This window comes from Salvia splendens, chromosome 6 (assembly GCF_004379255.2).
Source record: "Salvia splendens isolate huo1 chromosome 6, SspV2, whole genome shotgun sequence".
NCBI classification, from domain to species: Eukaryota; Viridiplantae; Streptophyta; class Magnoliopsida; order Lamiales; family Lamiaceae; genus Salvia; species Salvia splendens.
Genome location: NC_056037.1, coordinates 37,632,789 through 37,658,610, shown reverse-complemented (window position 1 = coordinate 37,658,610; position 25,822 = coordinate 37,632,789). Strand labels below are relative to the sequence as shown.

Below are 25,822 nucleotides of genomic sequence, written 5' to 3'. Positions count from 1 at the left end.
TTGTGGTCTTGTATCTTCTGTAGAAGCTTTGACTTACAATCGTTAGCTTATATATGTTCTAAGAAGGGGATCAGCCTTCGAAGAACAAGATACCTCAGTAACATTTGTAAGAGACGACACGCACAGAGACAGACAAAACACATAGACAAAAACGCATAGAGGCAAATTAAAAGCACATAGAGAAACAAAGATCAAGCAAACCAAAAAAAGCACATTGACCGGACAGGACTCAAGACTGACTGACCGGACTGTCTCTTACAAATGAAACTTCTTGAGGTTGGAAATGTGCCATGTTCGGGGTACCTGTTCTCCTGACATGTGAGCCAATTTGTAAGACCCTTTGCCGAGGACTTCTGACACCCGATACGGACCTTCCCATGTGGGTTCGAGCTTGCCCAGCTTTTCTGCTCGGCTTACTTCGTTGTTTCTCAAGACGAGATCTCCCACTTGAAATTGCAGCTTCTTCACCCTTTGGTTGTAATATCGGGCTACTTGCTCCTTGTACTTGGCTGCTTTTATGCATGCCAATTCTCTTCTTTCTTCGGCAAGATCTAGCTCGGCTCTCAGTCCGTCGTCATTCATTTCTGAGGAGAAATTTAGAGTTCGGGGACTGGGTACGCCGATCTCCACCGGAATTACGGCTTCAGTGCCGTACACAAGGCTGTACGGAGTTTCACCGTTGGAGGTTGTGGGTGTAGTTCGGTAGGACCATAGGACTTGAGGGAGATTTTCTACCCATTGTCCTTTGGCTTGTTCTAACCGAGCTTTTAACCCTTTCACCAGGATACGATTTGTTACCTCCGTTTGTCCGTTTGCTTGTGGATGAGAGACCGAAGTGAACCGCTGTTGAATATTCAGCTCTTGGCACCAATTCTTGAACGTCTTGTCGGTGAACTGAGTCCCGTTATCCGAGATGAGGATGTGGGGTATGCCAAATCGGCACACTATGTTCTTCCAGACGAAATCCAATGCCTTCGAGCTTGTTATCGTAGCTAATGGTTCAGCTTCCACCCACTTCGTAAAGTAGTCCACGGCAACGATTAGGAATTTCATTTGCCGAGGAGCTTGAGGAAGTGGTCCCACTATGTCTATGCCCCATTGCATGAAAGGCCAAGGGCTTTGCATAGTGAATAGATCGGTCTGCGGCATCCTTGGGATATTTGCATGGATTTGGCACTTCGGGCATGTCTTGACGAGCTGCACTGCTTCTTGTACCAAGGTTGGCCAATAATATCCCCATCTTAGAACTTTTTTAGCTAAAGCTCTAGCTCCGATGTGGCTGCCGCACGATCCTTCATGAACTTCTCTGAGGATGTAGTCCGTCTCTTCTGGTCCTACGCACCGCAATAACGGCTGGAGGTAAGACTTTCTAAAGAGGACTCCTTCATGAAGTTCGTACCGAAGTGCTCGGCACGTGATCTTCCGAGCTTTTCTCTTATCCTCGGGCAATTGTCCTTGATCCAGATACTGCAAGATCGGCGTCATCCAGTTCGGCGAGCTGGATACTGAATGTACCTCGGCTTCATCAATGCTTCGATGCATTAATTCTTCCGCCTTTGAGCTCGGATCTGAGGCCAACTTACTTAAGGTATCTGCTCGGCTATTTTCCGCTCTGGGAATGCGGATTATCCGAAAATAGGAGAAACTTTGGCTGATGCTTTGCGCTTTGTCCAAATACTTCTTCATTCTCTCGTCACGAGCTTCACTTGTACCCAACATGTGATTTACTATGACTTGTGAATCACAATGGACTTTGAGAGATTTGACGAGTAGACTTTGCGCTAACTGGAGTCCGGCCAGGAGGGCTTCGTACTCGGCTTCATTATTAGTAGTGGGGAATAGGAACCGAAGTGAGTAGGTTACCTCGTGTCCGTCGGGAGCGACGAGTAAAATACCAGCTCCACTTCCTATCTTGTTTGAAGCTCCATCTACGAATCCGCTCCAGCAGTCTGGCGGCTCTACTTCGGATTCCAAGGGCTGTGCTAGTTCGGCATTGGTAGAATTTTTCTGTTCGGCAATGACAGGGATTGCTTGATCGAACTTGGCCTCTGCAAGAAAATCTGCCAAGGCTTGTCCCTTGATGGCTTTCCGAGGTAGGTACTCGATTGAGTGTTCTCCCAGCTCTATGGCCCATTTGGCGATTCTGCCTGATGCTTCTGGCTTGGTCAAAACTTGCCGAAGAGGCAGATCGGTTAAGACGCATACCTTGTGAGCATAGAAGTATGGCCGCAGTCTCCTTGCTGCATTTACTAACGCCAGAGCAATTTTTTCCAGAGGTTGATACCTTGTTTCTGGACCTCTTAATGCTCGGCTTGTAAAGTAGATGGGAAACTGCTTTAGGCCTTCTTCTCGTACAAGCACCGCGCTGATGGTTTGATCTGATGCCGCTAAGTATAAGAATATTACTTCGGCTTCTGTTGGAGCAGAGAGAATAGGAAGCTCGGCTAGATAACTTTTGAGCTCGTCAAAGGCCTTTTTCTGCTCGGCTCCCCACTCGAACTTTGGTGCCTTTTTCAACACCTTGAAGAACGGCAGTTGCTTTTCGGCTGCTTGAGAAAGGAATCGATTCAGTGCGGCTAGGCATCCGGTTAGCCTTTGCACGTCATGTATGGACTTCGGCATTGCCATGTTCTGAACGACTTGAACTTTTGAGGGGTTTGCCTTGAGTCCGTCCTTTGAAACCCAACAACCCAGAAACTTTCCCGAATCTACCAAAAAGGTACACTTTTGGGGATTAAGTTTGAGGTTGGCTTTCTTGAGCACGCTGAGAGTGGACTTGAGGTTGTGCTCGTACTCCGAAGTGCTTTTGCTTTTGACGACTATGTCGTCGACATACACTTCAACCTGTTTTCCGATTAGGTGCCGAAAAAGCTTGTCTACCATCCTTTGATAAGTGGCTCCGGCATTCTTTAAACCGAATGGCATCTTTTTATAAGCGAAAATGCCGAAATCGGTAATGAAAGCTGTTTTCGGAGCGTCACTCTCATCCATCAACACTTGGTGATATCCTTTGTATAAATCAAGAAAACAGAAAATTTCGAAGCCGATCAAAGCTTCTACTTTTTTATCTATATTCGGAAGGGGATAGCAATCTTTAGGACAGTGCTTGTTTAGATCGGTAAAATCTATGCACATCCGCCATCCTCCTCCTTTTTTCTTGATCATCACAGGATTGGCCACCCAAGAAGGATATTTCACCTCGAATAGTACATCCGCTTTTAGTAATTGGCGGACTTCGTCATGGATGACTTGGCTTCTTTCTGCCGCAAAGAGTCTTTGCTTCTGTTTTACTGGCCGGATTGAAGGATCAATATTTAACCGATGAGTGATTACCTCGGGGGGCACTCCGGTCATGTCCAACGGAGACCATGCAAAGACATCTTTGTACTCCTTGAGGAGCTGAATGGTCTTTTCCCGGAGTAGAGGCGTTCCTGCGAAGCCGATCTTGACCGTTCTGGATGGATCATCTTCGTATAACTGAACGGTCATTGAGTTCGGCTCTGAAGTGACTTCGGTCATCTCGCTTGCCTCTGACTCCGGTTGCTGTGATTGCTATGCTTGATGGTGCCGAACTGATTGTTCGGCACTTTTAAGCGCAATCTGCAGACATTCTTTTGCTCTCTTTTGATCACCTCGGATGACCGCTATCCCACCTTTAGTGGGGATCTTGATGGTGAGGTGATAAGTAGAGCAAACGGCCCGAACTGTGTTGAGCCAGTCTCTCCCCAGGATGATGTTGTACGGGGACCGAGCTTTCACCACAAAGAACTCGATCATCGTATTGGAGCTTGTAGGCGCTTTTCCCACCGTGATTGGAAGGCTGATAATACCTTCAGGGCGGGTGTCCTCCTGGGCGAAACTTTTCAGAGGAAGCGGAGCCGGACTGAGCCGAGCTGGATCCACTTCCATTTTATCGAAACATTCTTTAAAAAGAATGCTGACTGACGCTCCTGTATCCACAAATACTCTGTGGATCAGTTTGTTTGCCACTCCGGCTTGAATGACAATAGCGTCTTGGTGAGGAGAGATGGCTGGGACGGGATCGGCATCTGAAAATGTAATCGCTTCGTCTTTCTTCAGCCTTTTATGTGTTGGCTCCTCTTGATTGGAACCTCTGCGTTCTGCTTTTAGGGACGACTTAGTCTTCCCGGCAGGGAGAGCATCAATAGTCAGGATTACTCCATCATATTGCGGCTCGTCGTCGTCTTCGGGATCCTCATGCCTTTTCGGATCCTGAGGATTGCAGTTCGCACCTCTCTGTCTTTTGTTCTTTTTCGGCTGCTTGCTTTGGTATTTTTTTAACGTTCCTGTTTTCACAAGAACATCAATACCTGCAGCCAAATCTCGGCACTCCTCGGTATCGTGTCCGTGGGCTTGATGGAAGGAGCAATATTGATCCTGAGGTCGCCGCGCGGCCGATTTCGTCATCCGCCTTGGTTTTTCGAACATATCGGAATGTAGTTCGAAAATTTCCGCTCTTGACTTGTTTAAGGGTACGAACTGAGCGGGCGACTTCTCAGGATTGAGACGTGGTCCCAATCTGCCTTGTACCGGTGCCCTTTGAATTCTTTCAAAAGGAGTTCGGCGAGGAAGCCTCTGATCGCTATGATCGGGCTTCTTTTCGTCTCTTCGGGATGAGCTGTCTAAAGACCGTTTTCGACGGTCTGCCTCATCCGCACGGGAAAACTGGTCCGCAATGTCCCACATTTCTTGAGCTGTTTGCGGACCGCACTCCACGAGCTTTCTGTAGAGAGCTCCGGGCAGGATTCCATTTTGGAATGCCGAAATGACAAGTAGATCATTGAGATTATCTACTTGTAGGCATTCCTTATGGAATCTCGTCAGGAAGTCGCTGATCTTTTCGTCGCGACCTTGACGTATAGAAAGCAGCTGAGCCGAAGTGATCCGGGCTTCTGCTTTCTGAAAGAACCTCCTGTGGAAAGCATCCATTAGATCTCGGTAGGATCTAATGCTGCCTTGAGGAAGGCTGTCGAACCACCTTCTGGCGTTCCCGATGAGCAGCTCGGGGAACAGCTTGCACATATGGACCTCATTGAGACCCTGGTTCGCCATATTATATTGATAGCGTCCCAAGAAGTCATGAGGATCCTCTAGCCCGTCATAAGTCATTGACGGTGTCCGGTAGTTCCGCGGCAAAGGAGTTCGGGTGATGTCGTCCGAGAACGGAGTCTTTAATGCTCCGTACATGGCGAACCCGACATCTCTTCGGTACGGAGGAGATGGAGTTCTCCTGTGGTTCCGGTACCGAGGAGGAACTGGAACATGTCGGGGTTGAGGATTCTTTCTCCTGGAAGACACGTCACTACTGCGGTAGTGACTTTCATGTCTGGATGAGGAGGGAGAATCCGCCGTTGTCTTCTCCGGCTGTTGGCTCTTCTGCAGGAAGGTTAAGAACTCCTCCTGCTTCTCGGCCAAGAACAGCTTGACAGCTTCATTTAAATCGGGCTGCTGGGAAGACTCGGTGCGATGACTCCTGGAGTGGCTTGTTCCTCCTTCGTGAGAACCGGAGGTAGATGTCTCCCGAGGCCGTTTTTCAGACCTGCGAGCTGGACTAGCTTCCTCACGGTGATCACGAACGGTATTACGGGTGGTATGTGATCTGGTATGCATTTTTTTGGGGTGGAAAAAGGGTCAAAAATTCGCTTTATCACAAATTTGGTTCTCTGTTTCCCACAGACGGCGCCAGTGATGAATCCGCGAATTATTGAGGATGATGAATGCTCGTAAAAATAAATTACGACACGGAAATTTTACGTGGTTCGATTTACTGAGGTAAATCTACGTCCACGGGAAGAAAAGAGGGCAGAGTTGTATTGCTTGATCTGTTTTCTACAGCTTACAATACAGACTTGCTATTTTGTATTTTATCTCTAGAGATCGAGAGAAAGTAAAAAATATCTATCTGATCTAGGTTCTACTTATACAAAGGACCAAGATCGTGGCATGCAGCTATTTACTAGGTAGTGGATGTCGTGGAGATCGTGGCGATCTTGCATGGGTCCACTATCCTGCATGAGTTAATGACTGCTTGACACCACTAAATAGATCGTGGGTGTAGTGGAGGTGGAAATCCTGCATGAGTCCACTATCTCCTAGTTCGGTCGAATACTGAGACCGAACTGCTGAATTATTGCCGAGCAGCTTTTTGCCGATCTGAGAGTAGAGCTTGATGCCGACCTGAGAGCAGAGTTTGATTGGTTGGCTTTTACCGAGCTGTAAGCTGGGGCCGAACTCTTTGGTTGTGCCGGACTGAACTCTTTAGTCATGCCGGACTGATACTCTTTAGTCATGCCGAACTGATACTCTTTCTTGGGCTTTAGGCTGATGGGCTTTACTGCTGTTGGGCTTGTTTAGTACGTACTCCATCAGCCGGCGTCCACCGTTGTGCATGCTCTTAGGGTTAGTGGTGTGAACTAGTTTTTCTGGAGACTGTTTGTCCACAAACTCATATCCTTTTTCCTTCTGCTTTGGTTAAACATTTTCTTCAACAGTCTCTTCTTTCTTCTCCGGCTTTAGGACAACATGAGTTACTACTTCATCTCTTTTCTCATTTGGTGCAATAGTTTCTGTTTTCTCCACCTAAACCAAGAAAGGACATCAATCAATTTAAAATAACAAGAACAACAACTCATTCGAATTATGCAGTGCTTGGAAAGAGAAGAAAATACAAGAGAAAGTAAAATAAAGAGTGGTGTTTCCTTTTCAAGAAACGTGTCACTTTAAGTAAGAGGTGAGCAAAATACCCGAAATTGAATATTTGACCAATCTAAATCTAAATTTTAAATTTAGTTTGATTATTTTTTTTAATTTCGACCGGTTTGGTTTACACTTTTTGGCAAATTTTGAGTTTTCTTAGTTTGAATTTCGATTTTTTTGATAATTTGGTTTGATTTTTTAAAAATTTTTTTCCTAAATTAAACCAAACCAAAAAAACTAAATGATCAACCTTGATTTAAGTATAACGTTTTAAAAAGAAAACAAGTCACTTCAAGTGGGCCGAATGAAGTATATATATGTCTTACTGACTTGTTTCATTGTTGATGCAGGCTCAAGCAGGGCGGGAGGATTCTCGACATCGGGCAAAGGTGTACCCAAGTTCTGCAGTTTGCTCGCGGAGCCTCCCATGATCAACTAGTTAGGTGAGTAACTTCAGAGACAACAGATGAGATGACGAGATACAAATATTTTGGCTCTTGTGGGATTTTTTCTCTTCTTGAAACAAAGTTTATTGCTTTATATATATATATATGTATGTGATGATCTTGAAACTATGAGATTCTTGAATAAAGAGAGGATATTTTGGCATGATAGTACATAAATTGGCTTTGCAAAATATTAGGATCTTAATTACATGTTTATTGGTTTGAAAATGTCATGTTCAAACAATAACGATACGGAAAATAATACCCACTAATTGAAACGTGGATCCTCTACTGTGTTGGAAAACACAGTAGGGAATGACGTGCATTAAACGCACGTATTTACCTATCAAACGCAGAAATGGAGGAAGCCAAGGCCCATATGATATAACCCATTTCAATAGTGTTTTTTTTATTATTTTATACGATAATGGTGTTAAGAAAGCACTACTGAACTGGGTGATATGTGATATCATATGAGCTCCTTGGCTTCCTTTATTTCTTTCGTTTGATGGATAAAGGCGTGCGTTAAATGCACAATATTTCCTATTGTATTTTTCAACTCAACAGAGGATCCGCCTCCACGGATTGACATTTTTATATTAGACTCAAATTTACACATTTATAAAAATGGAAAAATTGAAGTTAATATACTAATCCTCAAGAATTTATAAGTCAGAGTTGTAAGGTAAACTTAACTTTTCTCTCTCAATAGAAGAAAGGAATAAGTCCAACTGCCAAACAACTCCATCCTCTACAACTAGAAAAAATCCCAAATCGGATCCTCCCAATTAAAGAAACCCTAGAATTCGAAATTTCTAGAGAGAGAGAGAGCAAAATAGCTCAATTAAGGAAACGTCGAGGGCGATCTAATCATCAGGATCGCCGAAATGGGCCAATTCAGCTGGAAACCGCCTTCAATTTGCATAATCGCCGTGCTCCTCACCGCCTTTCTCCTCCTCCCCGCCGCCCGTTCCGAGCCTAGTATCCTCAAGCTTCCGTCCGATCACCCAGAGACCGACCTCTGCCCGTTGAATTCGGAACCGGATGCGTGCCCTGTGAAATGCTTCCGCCCCGACCCGGTCTGCGGCGTAGACGGCGTCACCTACTGGTGCGGGTGCGCAGAGGCCCACTGCGCTGGGGCGCGTGTGAAGAAATCCGGGTATTGTGAAGTCGGAAATGGCGGGTCGGGCCCCGCGGGTCAGGCGCTTTTGTTGGTTCACATCATATGGCTGATCTTGCTCGGGATATTTGTGCTGTTTGGGATGCTTTGATCCGATCCGGAGGGGGTTTTCCTTGTTACTTCTCTTACATTTGGATTGAGGTTAGAATTCGGCTCTTTATATTGTATGTATTGATTGATATGAGAGGTTATTTGTTGTATTCTTTGTAGTGGAGGATGATGATGAATTGATGATGATTCTTTTCTATATAAGTATACCTGTTGATTCTGGAAAGTTATTCTTATATTTTGAATGTGGTGTTTTGAAGATTAACTTTACCAATTATGGATTCATATAGAAAGAAAAAAGTTGAAGGTAGATTGGTTCTTGAAATATCATCTTTGTTATGAGTGTGATTGTTGTGTTAAATTTATCGATTTAAGAAAGTGGTGTTTGATGATTAAGTGTATGGGAATAACGTAGAAGAAAGAATCAAGTAGGGGAAAGAAGAGTAAGTAAATCAGTATAGAGAATAAAGCAGTAATAAAGATTAAATGTGTTGTTTTTTCGCCATAAAAAGGGAATGACTAGAGTAACATGGGACTACCCGAATTGAATACAACTCAAATATCATCACAATTATTCCATCATTTTGGCAATTTCTGATCAGAATCAGTATGCAGAGATTATATTGATGTAAATGATGAATCGATGATCCTCGCTATATGACTATGATGCAACTCTCTCAATCTTTGTGATTGAAAGGTTTAGTTTGCTGAATATGGATTCAGAGAAAGAAAAAGGTTGTATGATACGATACAACTCATCTTTGTTATGAGTGTGATTGTTGTGTTAAATTTTAGGTGTTGCAAGTTGTTTGTTTGAATGAAGGTGAAAATATTGTGTTGGTTAGATTAATCCATTTGTGAGTTGTTCATTTCAAGAAAGTCAGAGCAAACATGCATATGAAATTCGTTTCTTTCTATCTTTTTTCCTCATTGCCATTTTCTAATCAGAATTAAGCATGAAACTGAATTGAGGATCCTTTCTGTATGATTGCTACAACTCTCTCAATGTGTGTTCTTGGAAGGTTTACTATGCCTTATGGATTCAGAGAAAGAATAAAGTTAAATGTATTAAGTTTAGGTGTTTCAAGTTGTTTGTTTGGATGAATGTGACATTAGATGAATTCATTTGTGAGTTGTTCATTTTAACTTCAAGATAGGAAGAACAAACATACATATGAAGTTTTTTTTTTTTTTTTTTTTGCATTTTCGGGTCAGAATCAGTATTAAACAGATTGTAAATTTTATGTAAATGATGAATTGTGGATTCTCACTATATGATAGTACAATGATATAACTCTCTCAATCTTTGTTCTTGTGGTGTTTAGATTTGCCAAGTAATTTTGCATTTTTTTTGTCCGGAAAAGATAATGTTTAACACTTGTATGATAATGTCACCTATACATAGCTAGAGTTGGGTCGTTGGTACATTAATGTATAAGTTGTAAGTAGAGTTATTAAAAGAGCATGGAGCGAGGTCCGACTCGCCCCAAGGCGATCAATATCCAGGGGTGCAGCCGGGGCTGTAGGAGCGTGGGGCGATTGGAATTCCGACCATGGCGGCTAGGGTTTCTGGAAATTAGATCGAGTTGCTGAATATATTTAAAATTTAATGACATTGAATGATATTCACTTAGTGACATTAAATACTACTACTTAGCTAATTGTAAATCTAGGATTGGCAATCTCTTATATGACGTTTATTACATTTAGTATAAAGAAATGCATGCCTTTATTACTTTCTTTTATTCATATGTTAGAATTTTTTTGAATTGTGCCCTACCTTATTGTCTCGGTTCACCCCGTCACCGTGCACTTGACAACCCTATTTATAACTTGATCGATCAATATATATTACTACCAGATTAATAAAATTAATTTGATGTACCCAAAAATAGGTCAATAACAACACACTTTTATCCAAATTCAAATTCAAATTCACCCACCAATTAAGTTATTTATTTATATTCAAATATATCCACCAATAATATTAATCACATGTGAAATTGCATCGAAATTGCGGCCTATAAATCTTCATCCGTGTGGGCCCATCCCACAACGTTCTTCAAGTAATGACTAAAAAGTTAGCATATCACTACGTTAATTTGGTCGAACAGTGGACTTAAAATAAACAATCAATTTTAAAGTATTAGCTTTGTCCCATTATAAGTCTTACAGAAATATTTACGTACAGCACTTAGCATCAATAAGTATTTATTTTATGCCAGGTTTACAAAGGCAAAATCCAATACATAATTTTCTCTTATTGTATTCTTCAATTACTATCTTTTGTTGGGGTACAAATCCATCCCACATCGGATGAGTGAGGGAAGTTGGAAGGTGTATATAATTCCTGTCCAACCCTAATTAGTTTGAGGCCTTTTGGGAGTGACCCAAAAACAAATCCGTGCGGGCTTGACCCAAAGCGGACAATATCAAACTAATGTTGCAGTCGACGATCCTAACATCTTTGTTATCTTAGTAGGTTATTAAGTGATCCATATTCATTTTTATGGGTCTCAAGCTAAATTACTCACTTTTTTTTTGACACAAGTCAATACATTTAATCTCTTTCATTTTATTATCTCCAGTAGTTCTATTCTTTTTATACTTAATCAGCTAAAATACAATTTTCTTAAATTCCATATTCAATAAAAATATCTCACTGAAATATTTATTTATATTTATTTTTACTTCACTTAACTCACTAAATATTTGTTGGTTATAATATATATCCATCATTCATATTGAAACTTCACAGTATTGAAAGGGTTTCGAAATGTCAAAAATGACAAACTTTATTTGCTACATATTTGACAAAGTTTAATTTTATTCCTTAAATTGCAAATATTTCAAATTAATTTGTTATGTCTAGTTCTAGGCATATAAACAAATCAATAATGTAAGGCCATCTGCAGCTCTGTCTATTAACCGTTTCATCTATTAACTATTCATGAGCCTCACTGTACTTTTTACTCCATCTCTTAACTATTCATGGGTCACACTGTACTTTTTACTCCATCTCTTAACTAAGAGATAACACTTGCAACTCTCCATCTATTATCCGTCACTTAACAATCTCATCCCTTAACTATTTATTCAATTTCATTTTTATTTTTATTTCCAACAAATTCAATTAATAAAAACACACGTCTGAATCGGATCACCTTATCTTCGTGCTCTATAAATATCTCACTCTCCCTCCCCTTTTTCGCCTATTGTGTGCGTGCTGCGTGTGTGTGTGTGTGTGAGAGAGAGAAAGTCGGTGACCGTTGGTTTGCGCTGAAGCTTCCTTCTGACTGTGTAAGCTCTCTCTCCCTCTCTCTCTCTTCCTTTCTTCAATATTGTTGCTATGCGAGAGATTTGTATCTGTTATTTGTGCGTTTTGAGGTGATGATATGCAGCTAGTGTTATTTTTTCTTCATTTCTCTTGTTTTGTTGATGAATCTGATTGTAATTTGAACTGTTTTGTGTAATGTTGATGGATGAAGGATAAATCAATCTGCTTAGCTACGCGAGAGATTATATTTATGTGATTTCTGCGTTGTGAGGTGATAATATGTATCAATCAAATTGATTGATACGAGCACACGTATTCATAAGTAGAAACTCTAGATATTTAGATAAACAATTAATATTTTTGATTGTCATTACATGGATTGTTTGGCAGATAATATATTGCCTAGTTGCCCAATAAACTAGACTAACTAGTCACAGTATTTATTTTTAGCAAATATGCAATGCCAGCTTAGGATTTTAACGTACGGACTTCAATGTTCCATAGTACTCCCTCCATTTCTTGTTAATTGAGACACTTTTTTTATACGGATATTAAGAATAGTGTATTAAGTGGATGGTGAATAAAATAAAAAAAGAATAAAGAAAAAATGATGAAGAGAGAATAATCTAAGTGAGAAGATTACTTTTTACTAAAAATAAAAATGACTCAATTATCTTGGTACATCCTAAAATAGAAAAATGACGCAATTAATATGAAATGGAAAAATGACGCAATTAATATGAAATGGAGGAAGTAGTACTTATATAACTAGTGTGTAATTTATAATAGATCAATTTTTCCTAATAGATTATATATATATTTTTAATGAATTCTCATATTGAAATATAGGTAACAGTTATGCTTTTGTTACCTATATTGAAATATAGGTAACATTAGCATATACTCTTCTCGAAATCAATCTCTCAAAGAAAGATTCTACTTCTTCCTTCTTATAAAACTTTTCTCCTTTTTCATTCTCAAAAATTTTCTCGTCTTTCTTTCTCCAAAACTTTCTCATAAAAATTTTCACATAAAAAAAAAATATTACCTCTTTCTTGGTTGAGCATGGTGAAGCGGGATGTTGAGCCTTCAATACACAATTATTACTCTAATTTATTATCATTTTAGTCTAGCGAAACAAGTCTAGACTAAGACTGAATAAGACTCTCGGGTCCAGAGCGGAAAGAAAAAAAGCTCTGATACCATTCTGTCACGACCGCATTTTCTAAGGATAGAAAACACGGTTGATCGCGACTAGGGGAGGGTTAAAGAAGCGGGGAAGAAAGGGGTAAAACAACGCAACTCGACCATAGCTCGAAACAAACGGGAATAGCTCGAATAAAATCAGAGTATCATTTCAACAATCAACAACTCCAAATGAAAATATCTCAACAATACATGAACTCAAAAGAAACAATATTTAGCGGAAGCATTTCGAGAGTAGAATAATGCTATGTATGAAGACACAACATATTCTAGACATTTGATAGACATTCTTCACTTTTATGCTCAACACCCACCGCACTCGTCACCGCTCAACCTGCACATTTTTAAAAAGAAATGCAGGGCTGAGTACTTGATGCAATCAGTGGACTCATGCCGAAAACATTTTCAATAAAAATATTTATCATGCCATTAACGAGTGACCTCGGGTTTTTAACTTTGAAAGAGCCCGAGTCACTAAAACATTTCACTAACATCATCATCGCCATCAACCTCAACATCATCAACATCACTATACCATATCTGAGCATACATGACAAGGAATGTGGCCACATTCCAAGTCACTAGACCGGCCAACTCAAAGAGATAGCGCACGATCTACGGGGTGTACACTAGCCTGAGTAGGGACTCACTCCCTAGTCAAACCCGAATTCGATTAACCATACATGGCAAAAGCCACTTCAGATAGGTCCCATAGCAACACAAAAATATGGCATGACAAACATATTTCGCAAAAACAAATATACTTAGGACATAGTCCTTATTTAAAAAGAAAGCCCACCTCGTTCGTTTAAAGACTTAACTTGTGTTCCCTTTCATTATCGAAAAGCGTGCAAAGAGTCACTCATTGATCTAATGTACTCCAATCCACCTCCTTTACTAAAACAAAAGGCCCAATCCAAATCTATAAATTAATTCACAGTGCCTAAAAGATTTAAATAACACAAGGCCAACTTTCTTCTTTTTCTCACCTCACGTGAAATCCAAAGATGGGATTTGAAGTCCAACTCTTTCTCCCATAGTCACCTCAATTCAGACGCCTCCGTAAACCCGCCGCCGTCGCGGTCAGCCCCTGCTACCCCGCCGCCACTGCCAACGCGGTCATCCCCACTGCCCAGCGGGATGCCGCTGCCCCCTTGCTGCTCGGTCATGACGCAGCGCCGCTTGCTGTCACGGTTGTAGACAACCCTCATTGTCTCTGGCCATTCGAGCTCCAAAAGCACTCTCATCCACCAACTCTTTCTTCTTTCCAAATCTAACTCTTCTTAACCAAACTTTTCAAATAGCTAAACTCATCCAACAATGAGAGCAACTCATTTTAAAAGATCAAAACAGCAACAAGGCATTCTTCTTTTCTCCTCAACCAATTCTCTCGTCTCTTTCTCAAATCTGCCATCTCTTGCTCTCTCTCTATTTATTTTTCCTCTCGTTTAATTCACGCCACTGCCGTCTCTATTAAGCTCCGTCCATCTCTCCTGCTGTTCGTTTCAGGGGCACGTTGCCTCTTCGTTGTCTTTCCATAGCCAAATTTCCTCGCTGGACTGCCATGGACCAGCACGGCCTCTAATCGATCGCCGCCGAGGATCAGTTGCTGTCCGCCGTTGCTTCACGTCCAGGCCAATGACGCAGGCACCGTCGCCCTGCGCTGCTGCTGCTGTTCGGAATTTGTCGAGCAGCCGAGAAATGCCATCGCTGTCGTTCCGCTCCGCCGTCGCTTCTCCTCTGTGCAGCCGTCACCACTGCCGCCGCAAATCTTCTTTGGAGTACGGCGCCAACCATTCATCTCCGTCATCTCTCTTCTATCTCCAAACTGAACAAGCTCGTTGTCGTCGTTCACACGGCGCCGAAGTCCTTTTTTCTCTAATCTCTTATGCTACACTTGATGAAACTCTCCCCTCTCTAACTCTCTATTTTCTATGAAGTTTATTCCAAAACCTCCAACGTGGAGTTGTGGGCAGATTAATGTAAATTGCGGAGTTGTATTCTGTTGGGATTTGGCGGATTTGTTCCAATTTCCAAGTCATGGTTAATAACTGATTGTTGAGGCGAGGGTTCGGCGGTTTCTCATATGATTGGGCTTTAACACACGTAGGAAAAAAATGGTTTAGGCCCAAGTGTATTTCAATTCCCCTGCTTTGTAAAACACAGATATTAATCTATTTCTAAAATTTATACATATTACACCAACTACTAAAAAGATAGAAAAAGTCGGGTATTACAAATACACAGAGAAAAAAGAAAAAAGAGGTCAAAGTAAATAAGTGAATAAAAAAATATAATATGAGAGATTAAAAGAGTTTATTAAAAACAAAAATGGCTCGTCTAATTTGAAAAACAAATACATCCGCTCAAGTAAAATAATCATGTTTAATCATTTTTAGTCGTCCATTAAAATTAATTTTAGCTATTTACGATAAGCTTCTCACTCTATTAAGATTAAATCTATTTTTTATTAATAATATTTCGAACTAATTTTATTTATTTATTATTATATACGGAGTATTAAAATTTGTGTCTATCACAAAATTGCAGAATAGTACCAGGACTCCATAATTTTATGTTATCTTTTACAGAAATAAAATTCATGACTCACGCCAGTTGAATTTATCGGACTTTTGATTACATCACCATCAAAATTTCAAATTCTATACGAGACCAATAGTATAATTTTATTTAATCCCATCACCTAAGTCAAAGATGAAGTTAGCCACTATTGATGATTCTCGTTTGCGAATACATAGTCACCACACAATATATATCTATTAAATTCCAATTTTGATTTCATTTCCTTCTTTTTTTAACAATCGAAGGTTGTCTATTCCAGTGAGTAACGCACCACTAAACCATTAAATAATCCCTAAGTTTTCCCTATTCTTTTGTGGAAAATAAAAGTAGTGGCTCTTGGTGATTTTCATGTGCTACTTGTGATTTAAAATTTCATAGGGCCAACTAAACTATTTAACAAACAAAACCATAAATCCAAAACTTTCATTTGATAGGTGGGAAGCCAATTTAATGATTTCCAATTTGCACAAAGTGGTTAAATAGTCAAAAATTAGATTTTAAGTGTCTTAGGCCGGCCATCAAATTAAACTACGTTTAACAAGGAAACCCATAGATCCAAAACTTTCATTTGATAGGTGAGAGACCAATTTAAAGATTTCCAATTAGCACAAAGTGGTAAATAGTTGAAGTTGACTCATAAAGAAAATATTTCTTCAAACACACTTGAGTGCACTAATTGATAATAATGCATTGAAATGTCACAAGCACATCTATTCATAAGTAGGAAGTCTAGATATTTAGATAAACAATTAATTGTATTGATTGACATTACATATCACTTATTGAGGAGTAATAAATTGATAGTGGGTTGAACCATCACGAGCAAACCTATTCATAAGTAGAAAGTCTAGATATTTAGATAAACAATGAATTGTGATTACATGGATTGTTTGGCAGATATTGCCAAAGTTATAGACTATGCTAACTAGTCACAATAATTAATCTTTACCAAATATGTAATGTCATCCACCAAATATTTAATTTTTTTACCAAATATGTAATGTTATCCACTAAGTATTTAATTTTTTACCAAATATGTAATGTCATCTACGAAATTAGACTTAGAAATTTTTTTGTTATAGTAGCAAGTGGTACGTGGTAGAGAAAAAAACTAATTGTTTGGAGGTTTAAATTACGATTTAAATAATAATGTCTAAATTTTCCTTATTGCTACCTAAAGTTAGAAGATGGTTGAGACACATCTGAAGTAACAATTCTCGTCCTAGTAGTTAGCACGAACAAGACCTTCAAGCTCAATCCTTTTATACTTGATGAGTTGTGGTTCTTTAACTTTGTTGTTGAGGTTTGTCTCTTAGTGGTCTTTTAGTTTGCCGAGTGTTCGGGCTTACTTTTCTTGAGGTGGTTGCTAGGTTGTATTTAGTGTGTTGGTTTTTGTACAGTGTCTTTGCTTTTGGAGATTTTTTTATATTTGTTCTAACCTTTATAATTCTTTGTTTACCATTTTCTGAATGGTTTGAGGGTTTTTTTTAAAGAAAAATGGTACGTGATATAATAATAAAATGAATTCATTATCATAGTAGATTAAATTTATTCAATGAATTTTTAGGCCATCCGCAATGGGCGGACGATGGCACGCCCGATGGCGCGCATCGTCCGCGCCATCGATCGTCCGCGCCCATTGCGGATACGGACGATAGGTCGCGGACGATCGTCGCGGCCGATACTAAGGGCGCGGAGGATGGCGCGCCCGATGCCTATCGTCCGCGCCATCGTCCGCCCCATTGTGGCGTACACGGACGATGGCTGCGGACGATAGGCATCGGGCGCGCCATCGTCCTCCCCATTGTGGCGTACACGGACGATAGGTCGCGGACGATGGCACGCGGTTTGGTTGTTTTATAAATAGAGTTCATTCGTTTTACATTTCATTTCACAATTTCACTTTCGAAACTTACATTTACATAATTACTACGAAATGGCTTCAAGTCCAAATAGTCCTATGTTTAGTGGAGATGCGCGTTGGCCGGGTACAGAACCCGGCCAATATCGTTCGTTCGACACCAACGCCCAATACGATCCCGATTTCAGTACGGACTCGTATGGGTTGTCGGACATGGAGCCGTCTCCAACCCGACCAGTCGCCCCCTCCCGACGTGACGCCGCAGCGGCCGATCCCGACCCCGCCGCGACCGCTTCCGCCCCAGCCAAAAAGAAGCGGAACCGGCAGCGGGCGCAGAAGTTGCCGCCTCCCGGTGATTGCGATGAGTACGCCCCCGGTCGTACAAACTACACCGACGAGGAAACTCTCATTTTGGCCCGGTGTTGGGTAGATATATCGGAAGATCCGATATTCGCGAACAACCAGAGGCAGTTCGCGTACTGGGAGCGCATCGCCGACCTCTACAATGCGGCCAAGCCGCCGAACGCGTACAAGCGCAAGCGTGAGCAACTCCGCAAGCACTGGGATCAAGTGAAGAAGCAAGTGAACTTGTACGCGGCGGAGTTCGAGAAGTGCGCGCGGGCACAGGGGAGCGGCGAGAGCTGGGAAGACGTGCGTGCTAAAGCGATATTGTCGTACCGGTCGATGTTCGGCGAGTTCAAGCACGAGGCCATCTGGACGCTTTTGAGGGACAAGCAGAAATTCCAAGGTGGAATTCTGCACACTAGTGCGCCAAAGAGGATGAAGACCACCGAAGTTGGTGGTTACACGAGCAGCGGCAGCGGCAATCAACCGGTTGACCTCAACCGGTTGTACGTGGACGACAGCGGTTCCGGCACACCGATGTCCTCCCGACGTCCTCCCGGCGTCAAGGCTGCGAAGGCCAAAGGGAAGGCGGCCGCGACCTCATCCTCGACCGCTGCAACCCCACCTCCGCTCCCGGAAATGCTCCCGCCCCAGGCAGCCGAAGTGTATTCGTCGTTGGCGACAGCGTCGATGGCGAGGACGTTGTTGGAGACGCACAAGGCCCTCAAGAAGTGTACCGACCCCGACGAAGCCGAATACCTCCGGGCATTGATAGATGAACTGCGTCGGAAGTTGGGAATTGCACCGACTTAGTTTTTTTTTTTGTAAGTTGAACGGTGTAACTTCTTTTTTTATTAATGTGTCCCCGTTTGTTATTTCGACCTTTTTATTTACTCGTTATTAATTGTTAGTTGAAAACATTTAAATCAATTAAACAAATAAATAAAATGATGATGTGGCGCGCCATAGGGCGCGCCTTAGGGCGCCCCACTGCAGGTGGGGAGGTAGGAGGATAAAACTGCTGACGTGGCGCGCCATAGGGCGCGCCTTAGGGCGCGCCTTAGGGCGCCCCATTGCTAATGCCCTTATGCCTAATTTGTAACATTCATGCTTACATTGAGGGCTTGAAAAAAGAGCCAATTTTGAATAACATAGTTGTGACCAATGAAATCATTTGGAGGCCACGTTGGAATGGTGGATAGGTAAAAGAAACCAATTGTGACTAGTGTGACCGTGACCAAAAAGCACATTGATCCTTAGAGGAGCGATTGAGTTCTCATAATAGTAGATGTAGGACTTATAGATCAAATGAGTTTTCTCTCCATAAACTAATCTTTTAAGATTGAGTTTGGTTTACAACAATTTCGAGTTGGAGGCATTGGATATATAAAAACTCGTATTCCAAAAATCAGGAAAACCAAAAGTCTAGTCAAATTCTTGGATCTATGACGAAGATTACACACTTGCACATTCAAACAAAAATTTTAATTTTAATTTTGGCTATCAAATCATATAGAGTACTACTCCATGATTTTTGTTCGAATCAAAACTTGGGAGACAATGGCGAAAAATATTAAAGATCAATAATTTAAAATACAAAATATTCATTATATTTTTCCATGGTTATGGAGAAAAGATCAATAGTAGGAGTAATATACAAATGCATGATTAAACATACAAAATCAATAACACCACAATACATAAAATCTCCATCCATCTCTGTTACAAGACAACACTTGATCCCAAGGAAACTCCTAAAAAATGAAAATCCCAAGGATTTCAAATCCAATCGAAACTACAAATTACAAATTCGTTAATTCTCTAATTACATCACACACACAGATCTACAGAGATAGAGAGAGATTATTGAGTGAGAGAGAAAGCATCGATTGAAGCACCTTGAAGAAGCTTGTGAGCAGCAGAGAGCTTCTCCATCAGAAGCGTAATCTGAGCCCTAGATTCCCTGACGTGATCGACGGCCTCCGCCTCCAGCTCGCCGAGCTCGCCGCAGAGGCGCTCCTCCGCCTCCTCCGCCAACCGCACTCGCTGCCACGTCATCCGCAGCTCCTCCTTCATCCTCTCCTCCCTCTCCAGGCTGCTCCGGAGCTCCTTCTCCAGCTCCTCGTTCCTCCGCCGCAGCGCCTCCGCCGCGTCGCGGCGGTTGCCGGAGATCGGCACGGCGATTGTTGGAGCCATTTGTGTTTGATTGGGAAATTTGGGGGAAAAAGGCAAAAGCAAATGCAATGTTAAATTGCTAGCGATCGATTTAATTTGGTGTGTTTGGTTTAGTTTGAAGGCCTTTTATACAGAAAAATCTAACTAAGACTATTGAATTGGTTATATTTCATTAATAAGTCATCTTACTTTACTCGATAATCTCATTTTAATAGGTCTATATTTAAATACAAATTTATCTTTTATAATTCAATTAATCTTTTTTCTACATTATTTTTGGACAAATATTATCATCAATAAAAGTAATATTATCTCTCATCAATAAAAGTAAACAATAATAGTCGTAATATTAAATGATTGCGTGTTAAATCTATTGTGATCATCGTACATGCCGTTACTTAAATAATGCAGGAAAATATATAATATAAAGTATATATGTCATTATCATGTGGATTATGCTAATAATTAATTGCCTTTTTCTTTGTGAAGGAAGGGTGTCTAGGTTCAATGTATCTGAAAATAGCAAGAAAACTGGATCTGATAAAAATTTGATCGATTATGCAAGAATGCGATTTGTGAGTATTATTGAATTTGTCTCTACCCCCTTTCATGTCGTTATATGGCTTATTTGTGGGCAAATTTCTAAAAAAATCGCCTAATTTGGTTATTATCGTCTGCTTGAATACTTTAAAATCACGTGAAAATGTTTACAATTATCCTTTAACGTTGCAAGACATACCAAAATTAGGTGATTTTAATGAAATTATACTACATTTTAATGAAATTTATTAAAGGATTATAAGTAGATAATAGATCTTATATATCTTATTAAAATAATATGTTATGAAATACTCCACTTACAACAAAAGAAAATAAACTTTCATGAACCAATTAAAATGATAAAAAGAGACTAATTTCTTTTATGTGATTGGACCGAATCATGGAAGAATAATAATCCACCATTGGCTTGAATGAAGACTTTTTTCCTTCTACAAATTCAGACCACATAAAAAGTTATTTATTTAGTACAGTACTTAATTCTTCCTTTGGCCTTCTTTTTTTTGTGAATCTCTATGATTGGATTATTCTTGACAATAATTTATACAAATATTTTTAGTTTTACTTAATATTATATACTTTATTACATTTACTCTTTTGAGAATGATTTTTTTTTTACATTTACTCTTTAGAGAACGAGAAATTTTTTTTCCTTCACTTCTCAGCTATGGAGATTCTTGAATGATCTGAAGTGCTATCCTAGAAATTTTGAAAAGGATTGTAGCAAGAATTAAAAATGACAGTAAAAAATTATATGAAATTTGGCCAAATAATTATCTATTTCCTTATAAAAAATATTAGTTGAAAATCTTAAAATTTGAATTATTTGTAACTATCCATGTTGAATTTTTGACAAAACTATACTCCCTCCGTCCACGAATATGAGTCTCATTTCTATCCGGCACGGGTTTTAAGAAATGTTAAGAAAAGCGGGTGAAAGAAAATTAGTGGAATAGATGTCCTACTTGTATATATTAGTTTTAAATGATATGTGAGTGGAATGAGTTAGTGGAATGTGGAGTCTCTTTACCATTTATGGTAATTATGAACCGAGACTCCTATTCGTGGACGTACCAAAATGGAAAAACGGGACTCCTATTCGTGGACGGAGGGAGTACTTGATATGATGGTGGAAGAAATATAGGCTAGAGTTGGTAAGTTAAATGATATCGTTTATTGAATACCAACAATATATTAAATATATTACACGAATATGACTTTTTTATCATCAATTGCGATACATACAAACTTTGTAGTTTTCGAGTGACAGATAATAATTTTTAATCAACAATATTCGACATTAAAGTTTCTACTAGTACTTTGTAATCAACGATGACGGCACTATTACCCCTATTTCAAATGGAATATTCTGTGGACATTCCATAAATGTCCATTTCAATTTCTTTAACAGTAACAATAACTAAATATCTAGAAAAGAAAAACTCTATTCTTAAATCATCTTCATCTTATTTTTGAACAAGTATGAAATATATATGCTAAAATGTGTCGACAATAAAAGAATATTATTGTAAATTTTAATAAAATATGGAGTCTATAATAAACTACTAGCCTTATTTAATGCTTAACTCCCTTTGAATTACTGTCTCTTTCCACTTAATCTATATAGCTTAGCATTTAACTCCAATACCGTATTAAGTCATAAGAAAAAATATTCCTACAATCAACTATTTAAGGTCTTACTTTACTGATTTAAAAAAATATGAAAGAAAGTAAGAATCTGATTTTTTTAAATAAAATAGGAGTATGAATTTAATAATTTAATAGAGTGTGGGGTTAACTTACTAAAAATAGGAAAAGCTAAATAAGACTTTAAATCACTAAATTCTGAAATGGTCAAATGGGATATTAGTTCATAAACATAGAAAGTATTTTTTAGACAAATTAAATACTAGTAGACTTCATTTACTAATTAATACTAGTAAATTATAGTGGGACGGAAGGAGTACTACTAGTGCTTCTTTGATATATTGGTTTTGTTGCTATGTATATTGACACCGTTATTAACGGTGTTTTAAAAACCGGACCAATCGGTCGGACCGGTTCAGCCGCGAATCGGTGCCAAGTCCCAAAGGAATTCGAACCTTATACCAACTGAATGCTAGCCCAACCCAATTACCACTGCACCACTTGTATTGTTTTGACATAACAATCATCTTATTTATACTTAACAAGTAAAATTTCGTTTGTTTAATATTTAATTATATAGTACTCCCTCCGTCCCATTAAAGATGACCCACTTTCCTTTTTCGTCTGTCCCAACCAAGATGACCCCTTACTTAATAAGGAAATAATTAAGAAAAAATAAGGGATTCTAAGAGTAATTAGTTAACCCTAATTAATTCACTAATTACCTAAACATTAGAATCCACCCACCTAATTGACCGTCACTTCCAACTTCACTTTGGAGAAACTACCCTAGATCTAATCGCGATCCCGTCCAGCGGCAATCGTCTCCAACGCCGCCTTCCAACTTCACTTTGGAGAAACCCTAGATCTAATCGGCGATCTCTTCTCCGGCAATCGTCTCCTGCTCCGACACCACTGCTTTTGATAAACTCTTTCATTGTCTTTTCCTTTCACCGATCTTCTTTATGTTTGTGCTAATAGCGCAGAGGACGCCACCCTCCCCGCAATGACCGATGAGAGCGGTGCGGTTTCCGACGGTGCCCTTTCAGTTTCCCCAAATTTCAGGCGTATAGGCGATTTTTCCGACGGAGATGATGGATTAATCTAGCCGGGCCAAGTTTGACGGTAAAATGACTGAATTTATTCGTTTTTAGCATCGCATTTGGCTTTTGGTTATTGAATTTCTTGATACTTCGATTGTTTCTTCTTTATTATTTTCAAGAAATTCTCATCTTGAATGAAAATTCCCAGGTCTCGCTGCTTTTTTTCTCGTATGAAGCTGTCACCTGCTGCAATGGCGCTCGTATCTTTCCTCGGTAGACTTCTTTTCGTCTCTTGTCATGTAGAACCACTTCTCATCAATATATATTGTGTTGTGCATGTTTCTAAACCTCATTACATTGAGCATTCTGTCAAGCTCTATAGATTCAAGTGTAAATCTCAAACGTAACAGTTTGTTAGGGGCTGTTAAATTCGGCTTAATGGCTGATGTATGAGCTCTAATTAGACCCTGAATTACCCACCTTCCGACAGTAGATTTCGAGCACCCCAAACCAACGGCAAGTCGCCTAATTGTACCTCTCTTTGTGTAATGTAGACTAGACAACAAGTTCAAATCAAGAGTAACACGTTTAGAATTGTTTCTAAATTTCTTACCACTCACTAATTGCACTGCTTTGCCTTCATCTTGTTGTTTTTTTGCAGCAGTCCAATACCGATTGACGGTTCGTCGGGACAGTGAGAACTTGCGTTGAGCGTCCTTGAAGATGCCCCGAGGTGGTGTGCCGTCAACACAAGCCCCCATAATAAATTGGACGACAAGATTAATTTTTTGTGTGGAAGACTCCTTTTTGCCCACCATGACTTCCTTTAAATCTGTTAGTGTTAGTGTTAGGAAGCAATTTAATGTTCAAAATCTATTTATAGATATTGCCTCATCTATTCTTAATTCTGCCGCCAAACTTGAATATTTCAAAATGAAATGGATGAAAGTTAAATATGCCGCCAAGTTGAATTTCCATTACTGGATCTGCCGCCTAAGTTAAATTCAGGTTTTATAATCCATGTCTATTTTAAATTCACATAATTTTACACTGTAATTTTTGAATTTATTGTTTTTCACACTTTAATTAAATGAAAAATCAAATGGACAATATTAAAAACTCATGTTTTCAGTTTTGATAACTCATTAACTTAGAAAATATCAAAATTATTTCAAAAATTTCAAAATTTTTGATCCAGCATATCATGAAAAAAAAATCGATAATATTATCAATATTTAATTGTGTATTTTGATAATTTCTCTCTCTTACTTAAAACTTCCAATTATATTTTTTTCTCTTACTTTATTGCTCTCTCATACTTAAAACACCCACCAACCTTTTTCTCTTTCTACTTAAACATCTTAAATAAGTCTGCATAAAATCCCGTGCCGTCCCAGGAAGGGGTCATCTTCCCTGGGACGGAGGGAGTATTTTAGTAAACTAATTATTATCATTGTTTATTATGTCTTCTAACCAACTAATTTGTTATAATATTCTATGTATAAGGTATTTAATAAACTTTAACGCTAGTATATTATCATTCATTAAATCTTAATATTGACATATGTATATAATAATAATTTATTAGAATTTCATTATATTTATCATCAACTAGGTTTAATACTAATATTCCGTGATTCATTAAATTTTAATGTTACAAATATAGAGTTTGACCAAAATTTAACCATATCTTGTTATAAATTTGTATATATATATTTTTTAATATATTTATATATATATAGGGATGTATTCATTTCCTTTTCCTATATTTCCTCCTATTTCCTTCTTAATATCAGCCATTAGATTAGAGAAATGGACGGTCAAGATCAACATTGGGTAATTAATCCCGTGTTGCATTATTGGTCCTATTTTGTGCATTATGAGGGTACAATAGTAATCTAATAATGGCTGGAACATTAATAATGAATTGTAAACCACTACGAATAATGCACCACATGGTAACGAGTAATTCATATAATTGACTATATAATGCACAATTTGTGAACTGCAATGCATACGAACAAGATGTGCTGTGTTATGATGTTTGACACACGTTTCTTGTTTCCCCTAAGGGTTTAATAAGCTTAAGGGCTAGGGTATAGTACGTACGCATTAATAACAAATTATAAAACGATACGAATAATTCACCAAATTGTCACGAGTAATGGATGTTATTAACTATATAATGCACAATATGTTAACTGCAATGCATACGAATAAGATGTACCATGTTATGATGTTTGACACACGTTTCTTGTTTCCCCTAAGGGTTTAATAAGCTTAGGGGCTAGGGTATAGTACGTAGACACGTATGTAATCTTCACATGGTAACGAGTAATGGATATAATTGACTATATAATGCACAATTTGTGAACTGCAATGCATACGAATAAAATGTGTTGTGTTATGAAGTTTGACACACGTTTCTTGTTTCCCCTAAGGGTTTAATAAGCTTAGGGGTTAGGGTATAGTATGTACGCATTAATAACAAATTATAAAACGATACGAATAATTCACCAAATTGTCACGAGTAATGGATGTTATTAACTATATAATGCACAATATGTTAACTGCAATGCATACGAATAAGATGTACCATGTTATGATGTTTGACACACGTTTCTTGTTTCCCCTAAGGGTTTAATAAGCTTAGGGGCTAGGGTATAGTACATAGACATTACTAAATGCACGTATGTAATCTTCACTGCGTTGATTAACCCAAATACACAATACCTC

General features: G+C 39.2%; 2 protein-coding genes and 1 long non-coding RNA gene across 3 annotated transcripts; 2 read left to right on the top strand and 1 right to left on the bottom strand.

Moving 5' to 3' along the window:
- The first annotated feature begins 7,835 nt into the window (after positions 1-7,835).
- On the top strand, positions 7,836-8,611 carry LOC121809296. Its single transcript, XM_042209843.1, has one exon. The coding sequence runs from the start codon at positions 8,051-8,053 to the stop codon at positions 8,432-8,434; it is 384 nt and encodes a 127-aa protein (XP_042065777.1). The 5' UTR covers positions 7,836-8,050; the 3' UTR covers positions 8,435-8,611.
- Positions 8,612-19,250: 10,639 nt separating this feature from the next.
- On the bottom strand, positions 19,251-20,020 carry LOC121809297 (protein RESPONSE TO LOW SULFUR 3-like). The gene has a single exon (XM_042209844.1). It carries the CDS (start codon positions 19,857-19,859, stop codon positions 19,527-19,529), a length of 333 nt encoding a protein of 110 aa, XP_042065778.1. The 5' UTR covers positions 19,860-20,020; the 3' UTR covers positions 19,251-19,526.
- A 2,128-nt stretch (positions 20,021-22,148) lies between these two features.
- Positions 22,149-24,051, top strand: LOC121807322. The gene is made up of 2 exons (XR_006051798.1): positions 22,149-23,168; positions 23,748-24,051. It is a non-coding gene; the product is annotated as an uncharacterized LOC121807322 (long non-coding RNA).
- The last annotated feature ends 1,771 nt before the right edge of the window (positions 24,052-25,822 follow it).

Coding starts and splice junctions, on each gene's coding strand:
- LOC121809296 (XM_042209843.1), top strand. CDS start 8,051: ATGGGCCAATTCAGCTGGAAACCGCCTTCAATTTGCATAATCGCCGTG.
- LOC121809297 (XM_042209844.1), bottom strand. CDS start 19,859: ATGGCTCCAACAATCGCCGTGCCGATCTCCGGCAACCGCCGCGACGCG.